Source organism: Myotis daubentonii, chromosome 7, assembly GCF_963259705.1.
Source record: "Myotis daubentonii chromosome 7, mMyoDau2.1, whole genome shotgun sequence".
Classification (NCBI taxonomy): domain Eukaryota; kingdom Metazoa; phylum Chordata; class Mammalia; order Chiroptera; family Vespertilionidae; genus Myotis; species Myotis daubentonii.
The window spans coordinates 43,303,636-43,311,445 of record NC_081846.1 but is presented as its reverse complement, the minus strand read 5'-3'; the positions used below and the strand labels follow the sequence as shown (position 1 = coordinate 43,311,445).

At 57.6% G+C, this 7,810-nt stretch overlaps 1 protein-coding gene across 2 annotated transcripts; it reads left to right on the top strand.

Annotated features, from left to right (window-relative positions):
* The first annotated feature begins 366 nt into the window (after positions 1–366).
* Positions 367–4,133, top strand: HOXD12 (homeobox D12). Of its 2 annotated transcripts, none has more exons than XR_009453809.1 (2): positions 367–1,657; positions 2,747–2,884. XR_009453809.1 is itself a non-coding variant. In XM_059704010.1 (2 exons), the coding sequence occupies exons 1-2, from the start codon at positions 2,027–2,029 to the stop codon at positions 2,983–2,985; spliced, it is 813 nt and encodes a 270-aa protein (XP_059559993.1). In that variant the 5' UTR covers positions 405–2,026; the 3' UTR covers positions 2,986–4,133. The 2 variants fall into 2 exon arrangements, 1 of the variants encoding a protein (XP_059559993.1); XM_059704010.1 differs by having other exon boundaries at positions 405–2,600; positions 2,747–4,133.
* Positions 4,134–7,810: the final 3,677 nt, after the last annotated feature.

Genomic DNA, 7,810 nt, shown 5'->3' with positions numbered 1-7,810 from the left:
GCGGCGGCGCCTCGCCAGGCGTGGAGCTCGCTCGCCATCTCCTGGGCAGTTGGCGGCATTGGCGGAGCTCGCCGTGTAACTCCACGGCCCCATTTCCTTTCCCATTCTCCAGTTTACCCGCGGAGCTCCTGCCTCCTCCCCCGCGCCGCCCGCCTGCCCTGCACCCAGCTCCCGGCTCCACGCATACAGCTTTGCCTGCGGGCCCTCGGAAATCATAAACTCAGGAGATGAGGTGGGGCGGCTGAGCCGAGGAGAAGGAAGAATCTAGTTGTTCTAGTCTTTTCTGTGTCTCACTTAGTTCTTTTCTATCTTTTTTTTGAGGGGGAGGGGGGGCGGGCAAACCGTAGCTGTGTGACTGCTGTGATGGGGTAGACTTGGAAATACCGGAATCTCTGTTTACTGAGATGGGAGGAGAGGAGACGGCAGGGACCCCTGGAGATGGAGCTTTCGAGCCTGGGGAGGCTGTAGCCCCTCAAAAAAAGGGGCGGGTTTCCAAAAATGAGCGCCTGGGTCCCCTAAGTCCCTAGGAACTGAGGTTGCAGCTTGTGTCTGCCCCCTCCCCCCTCCGCATCACGAAAGGATGGGGAGTGGAGTGCGTTTCAGTGTCTGAGCTCCTAAGGAAACCGACAGTCTGAGGAGCGCCCGACTTGCCCACCCCCACCCCCTACCCCCGCCCTAGAGCGGGAGGAAGAGGCCGATTGCGTTCCCCAGAGCCGCCCAATTGGTCGCCATAACTCACACAATAAAGTCGCAGCGCGGTGGTCAGCGGTGCCCTCCGGCGGCGCCTGTGTGGTCTCGGTGCCGAGCTGGCGGCCTAACCAATTCCAGCTTGGCTCGGGCACCGCCAGGCGGGCTGCAGGCTGGGGCGGGCTGCAGCCACGGGGTCGCTGGGGGTCTTGGGGCCGGAGGCAGGAGAGGAGGACCCCTAGCCCTCTGACCAGACTAGACCCAGGGCCGGCTGCGGGGGCCGCCACGGGCTCCGGGCGGTGGAGCGCTGCCCCGCCCACCTCCGCGTTGGCTGGTCCCCGGAACCCGCCGGCCTCCCGAGCCCCCGGAGGCGCTGCGCGGAGGGCGGCTGCTAGCCCTCTTCCTCCGCGGGCCCCGCTGTTCCTGGCCCATAGCTCTGGCTCCGCTCTCCTTCCTCACCAGGTTGGGGGAGCTCGGCCTGCTCTGCCCGCCACAGAGGGATAAACACCTTGGACTTCTGCTTTGCAGGATGTAGTCGCCAAGGTGACTCCTTGCGGTAAAAGGAATGTAGCCTTGGCCAATCCAGCTGCCCCGCCAGGGCCTCCTCCGGAGCAGAGGGCTTGGCCGTGAGGAAGCACCCAGGATTGGTGTGAAGCTTCCTTCCTGGGCGCCAGAGTTGGGAGCGTCTGTGATGCCCTTCTCCATCATCAGAACTCTGGGACTGTGCCTGCGGCCCGGCCCCCGAACTCGGGCAGTGCGTGGCTCTCCGCTGCCAGGTCACCGGTGAAGAGTCCTCTCCAGGGAGACCGGACGGACAGGGAGGAACGGGTTGGGAGTAGCATGGCTCAGGCCTAGGGAGAGAGCTGGTGGCCGCCCCAGACCACAGGATCTTCCGGCAAGCCGAGAGTCACCGGGTACTGGAAAAGGCCTCGGCTGCAGCTTAAAGCTGGGAGAAGCAAGCCTGGCCCAGGTAAGCGGAGGAAACGGGAGTGCAAAGCCAATCAAGACCAAGAAGGGTCCCAAGGGACACTCGGGCAAAGGCACCCTATGCCCGATGCCCCCAGCTCCTTGCACTGGGCCTGGAAACTCATGGAGGCTTCGCCTCCCCTCAACCTGCCTTGGCTCTGCCTGGCAGCCTTGTCCTTCACCATCAAATATTGCGGGTGTTATCATAATACTCTGAAGGGGGGGAAACCGGGTCGGGGGATGTAGGCGGTGCTGAAATGACCGGCTTTGAAGAACCTGCAGGCAAAGTTTCGTCCAATCGTCTGAGCCTGTCCTCTTATTCCCGGTTGTAACTAAATACTGCTGCGAGCGTAGCCGAAGCCCTTTGTTGGAGATGTGTGAGCGCAGTCTTTACAGAGCGGGCTATGTGGGCTCGCTTCTGAATCTGCAGTCTCCCGACTCCTTCTACTTCTCCAACCTGCGGCCGAATGGAGGCCAGTTGGCCGCGCTTCCCCCCATCTCATACCCGCGCGGCGCGCTGCCCTGGGCCACCACGCCCGCCTCCTGCGCCCCTGCGCAGCCTGCCGGTGCCACCGCCTTCGGCAGCTTCTCGCAGCCCTACCTGGCTGGCTCCGGGCCTCTTGGCCTGCAGCCCCTGGGCGCCAAGGACCGACCCGACGAGCAGGCCAAGTTCTATACGACCGACGCGGTCGCCGGGCCTGAGGAGCGTGGCCGAGCGCGGCCGCCCTTTGCCCCCGAGCCTAGCCTGGCCCCCGCAGCCGCTGGTCTCAAATCGGCCAAGTACGACTACGCGGGTGTGGGCCGCGCCGCGCCGGGCTCTGCGGCCCTGCTTGAGGGGACCCCCTGCGCCGCCGGCTTCAAGGACGACGCCAAGGGCCCGCTCAACTTGAACATGACAGTGCAGGCAGCGGGCGTCGCATCTTGCCTGCGACCTTCGCTGCCCGACGGTAAACATTGGCCGTGCTCCCCGGGCCAGCAGGGGCCGGAATGGGAGGTGGGGTGCAGGGGAGAGTGTGTAGGGGGAGGGAGCCTCCGGGGGCGGGCAGGCTATAGGGAGCAGGCTGGGCTGACTAGGGTTCGGGCTGTGTTGCAGGCCTGCCGTGGGGGGCGGCCCCCGGGAGGGCCCGCAAGAAGCGGAAACCCTACACCAAGCAGCAGATTGCAGAGCTGGAGAACGAATTCCTCCTGAACGAATTCATCAACCGGCAGAAGCGCAAGGAATTGTCCAACAGGCTGAACCTCAGCGACCAGCAGGTCAAAATCTGGTTCCAGAATCGTCGTATGAAGAAGAAGCGCGTGGTGCTGCGCGAGCAGGCGCTGGCGCTGTACTAGCCCGGGGCCTGGCCATGGCCGGGCCTTCCTTTTTGAGCCGTAGCCTGGCTTGGAGGACGGGCTGAGATGGGGGCTTTTCCTGCTGCTCCTTCTCAGCTGGTCCTAAGTACCCTCCCGCTCGTCTGCAGCCCCCAAAGCCAGCAGGAGATTTGGAGATCTGGTCAGATTTGGAGACCTCCAGGCTTTCCCCTTTCCCCGGAGGGGCTGCGGAAGTTGCGGCACAACCTTGGCCTTGAGGCTTCCCCGGTGGGGGCCTAGGCGCACCTGTCTTAGCATTTAAACCTGGGCTCACTCCAGCTCCCTTTTACTTGGATTTCTGCTTTCACATAGTCTCCTTCCCCCTCCTCCCCAATTCCTTCTACATTTAGCAGGCAATTGAATTTAGGAAGGTCTCCAGGGCAGAATGGAAAGGGCTGGGGGCACAATTGCGTCTCTTTGCAGCCAAAGCCCCTTGTGGAAAAGCCGGAATCCTGATTTTGGAGAAAGGAAAGGGTGCCACCACCACTCCCTGCTCTCTGCCCTGGATGGTTTGGGAGGACTAACGTGCCCTAGATCTCCAGACTTCGGGAGGAAAGGGGAAGGAGTGTGGCCCTACAAACTCAGAAACGCCTCGGAGTTCAGGCTGGATTGGCTCCTCCAGCTTGGTGGAATGGACTGGATACTTCCTTCCCACGAATGGGACAAGGGAGGCCAGGCTCCATGGCAAACTGCACTTCGTAGCCAAGTCTGGTAAAATTCCCCTGCTTCTCTCACCTCCTCACACACGCCTAGGCCAAAGCCCTGCGCTCTGTAACTGGTCCCCCAGAGGTGAGCTCTGATGAGGAGCTGCTCGGCTGCTTTGGGGCTGGGCTGCAGTAAAAGGAGGGAGAAATGTCCAGGGGCAGGAGAATGGAGTGAGCAAGGAGGAGGGGTTTCCTACATTCCGAATATAAATATGACTTTCCTGTCAAGGTGGGTAAAGGTGTCAACATGTCTTTCTTCCTTAAATTATAGTAACGGGCCACTGCAAGGAGAAGTGAAAGCTCCTCCATCCATCAGTCAGGGGGCAGGCAAGGAAGGAGTTCCCTCAGATCCTGGGCCCCTCATAGCTGCTCTTGACCAAGTAGAGAGGAGTAGAAGTTCCCCTCTTCTTCTCCACCGCACCCCCCCACCACCACCACCAATCCAAGTCCAGGAGGGGCCCAAACACTGTGCCCTTTCTGAGGCCGTTGCTGGCCTGCCTCCATGGAGTCTGAAAGGCCCTGTGCTTTGCTAGGCTTACTTTGTGGAGGCTGGGGTTCCAGGATGCCAAAAGGGGTCGTTCCACATGTGCTGGGGTATCCTGCCTTAACCTCATTGAACCCGAGGGCCCCCTAAACTCCTTTTTATCATCTCTGCTTCTTTTCCCTCTCCGTCTGTGAATTAGCGCCCCCAACTCCTAGCAAGATGCATAACAGCCTAAGAGCTTGGAAATTCCCTCCCTAAGCCCAGTGATTTATTTTCAGTGGAGGACCAGGCCCTAGATCTAGAGTGGGCACCTCACAAGGAGCCCCTGAGCCTCAGCCAAACTGGCTTCAGTTGCTATTTAGACTGATTGCATGTTCTCTGCTATCTAATAGTTGTCATGCATGTTTTGTTTTGTTTTGATTTTGTCAAAAACAATAGCTTGTATATATCAGACACATAGAAATGTTTTGAGTGGAAATAAATATCCAGGTCCCAGCCAAGCTGTCAAGGGACTGATGTTGATTTATCAAAACGTTTCGGATTTCCCTCCTAATGTTTTTCAGGCCACGAAATCCAGTTTTTCTTTCCTGGTTGCCGTTTCACTGTAGTTATTGACTTGATTGTTCATTAGATGAGAAGATGTCTTCCAAGTCAGTCAGGAAATGATGTATGAACAAAATGTGTGTGAAATAGCCAAAGAGGGGGATTCGTGGACAGATTTGAGTGTGTCTCACACACGAAGCAAACCCTCAGCTTATTGCAGGCAGGGGCTTCTGCATTTTGCCTAAATTCTCAAACTTGAAAGCTTGCTATTGTTAGGGGGATGGAGGCTGCCAAGATATGAGGTTCCTCATATTTCAATACAAACATCTCGCCCTGCCATGTTTTGCTCAGCCTTCCCTGGAAAAGGCTATGCCCTGTGGCACCTCTGCCTTCAGCCCAGCAAACTCCCTTGGGAAATGTGGCTTCTGCACCCTAGGCCTTCCGAGCCTGTAGCTCAGTCAGGGAAAGCAAGGAAAGGCCTGCTGTATTCACCGTCCTCTTATAGACCCCAGCTCCAGCTAGCTTGGAGATGGAAAGTAAAGAATTTCTAGTTTTTAGCAAGTGGGACAATGGACAAAACTGCCAAATCTCTAATAGTGAGTACTTAATGGTTCCAGTTCCCCTTCCCACAATCGAATTTGGTGTGTACTTTAAAAATATTTTTAAAGCTGCTCCTTTAAAAAATACAACGGAGGAAAAAGGAACCAAGAGGCTGGGGAGAACCTCTCTTTAGAAATGTTTCCCCATTTTGTGGGGCTCAGGAAGGCATTGGTACCTGGAGCTGGTTCTCAAAAACATCCGAACAAAAGAGGAGACCATTCTCAGACCTCAGGTTCGGGGGGCTGGATAAAGGAACAGGAAGCCAGACGTAAACCCAAGACCTGAGACCGCATGCAGGAGGCCATTTCTTTCTAATATATATCATTAAAGCATCCTGTTCTTTCTCTTTAGCCTGGCACGTAGGGTGGGAGGAGATATTCATGGAGACCACTCCCCAAACAGATTGAAATTATTCTAAGGGTAAAATCTTATCTGTGGCGTATGGCTTGGGCAATGCTTTTCAAATCTACTCCTTTTACTGATCCGAATAAATACAAAGGCGGCGGGGTGGCGGTGCCCTCTCTCCTGTAGCAGCGGTGGCTGAAATCCCGGCGGGGATTTGGAACCACGAGGAAATTCATAAGAAACAAACGCCCAAGAGAAAGGATGCTGAAGTCTGAGTGCTCAACATTCCCTCGCACAAAGACAAATGCGTACTGGGAAATGCTGCAGTCCAGGCAGGCCTCTTTACCAAGAAAACGGTTTTTAAATGAGAAAAAAAACAAACAAAACAAAAACTGCTTCGTCTGGCATTCAATGGCTGCGAACTCAGGGAGCCTACCGGGACGCTTTTAAGGCCTGGGGCTCTCCCCAAGGGAGGCGGGCTGGGGAGGCTTCCGGGAGGCAGGGGGTTGGGATGAAGGAGAAATCCAGAACTGTTGTAAATATTCATGTGTGTGCCTGGAAGGGGGTGCCCTTTCACCCCGCCTCTCCCAGCTGCACCCACCCACCTTAGTGGCGGTGGGGGTGGGGGTGGGGGTGCCTGTCCGATCATCCTCGGACAAAGGTGGTCTACCCACAGTTTTTTGTTTTGTTGTTGTTGCTCTCCAGTCACTCGACTTAGGCAGCCCATTCCGAAGGCTCTGCAGGAAGGGACTGGCTCTGGGTGTTTTCCCCTCGTTTCTCCTCTTCTTTCGTTTCCTAAAAGAGCATAAATAATTAAAGTTTGGCAGGGAGGAAAAGCTTTCTTGCAGAACTGTAGTGGCAATAAATGAAATGACTCAGAATCCCTTCCCCAGTCAGCTTTTACGAGAGCTGCCAGACAGTGTCTGTTCACGTTCTCCAGATACCAGGGGCGCCCTGACAAAGTTAAGGTCAAGTTAGTGTCTTATCTTGGGTGGCTCAAAATCACCGCAGAGCGTCCAGGCGCTGCTCGGAAAGCTACCACTCGCGGAGCTGCGAGCTGTGCGGGAGGGTGCGGTGCGCTCCCTCCCTGCGCTTCGAGTGGGGTCGCGCAGGCAAGGACGAGGCCACAGCACCAGGGGCTTCACGGTAGGTTCTCGAGCGGGACGCGCGGGTTGGGAGGTTGCGGTTTTCTTTGGGTTGGGATAAAGATTGAGAAGGGAGCTGGGGCCCAAAGACTAAGCGGGCTGGTGCCAGAACGAAAGCCCTGGCTTGGGTGTGGGGGCGGGGGTCCGTGCAAACGCGCAGAGGGTCCCGCCACCCCCTTTTCTCTTTACACCCGTGAGCCGCTGCAGATGGCGAACCTCCCCCGCCAAAGCGCGGCTCCAGCCTGAGCCGCCATCGCCATGTCGTTGAACTTGAATGGTTCGTCCTCCCCATTTCCCTCTCAGGCAGCCAGCAGACTCTATTTGGGGGGTAGAGGGATGCCTGCGCCCCACCCCATGCAGAGAGAAGGCGCGAGAATTTTGTGTGCCCCCAGACACAGACAGACCCGGCTGGGGGCCCCGCCGCCGTTGCCCAGGGTCCTGAGCTGCCGCAGGGCTAGTGTGCAGTGTCCCGGGAGCCATTTTAGGAGAAAGATCCAGGGGCGTCGACTACGAGCCCAAAAGGAGGCTTGGGCCGGGATGCAGATGGGGAGGCAGATAACTGTGCTGGCGCTCTGGGCTGAGGAGAAAGGGGTCGAGCTGGAATCTGGGTAAAGGTGCCCGCTTTGAGGAGGTGCACAAAAGGATGGGCAGTTCTGGGGGGGGGGGGCGGGGGAGGTTCCCTGCCTTCCAGTCGCCACCGACCAGTTTGCGCTGTATTCAGAGGGACGCAGAGGTAGGAAGGTGGGGGCGGAGAAGGGTGAGTGGGAGGGAAAAGGGAAGGGAGGAGAAAAAGAGGGAGAGGGGGGACATTGGGCAGAAAATAGATATGAGCTCTGCCCGCCGCCTTTTCTCTGTGTGGAGGTGGGCAGAGCTCACTTCAGGGGCACTGCAGTGGCCGGAGCCAGGGAGGGAACCGCTCCACAGCCTGAGCCCGCCCTGGGTGGAGGGCTAAGTCCCAGGGCTCAGTGTTTCTGATTGCCTGGGCA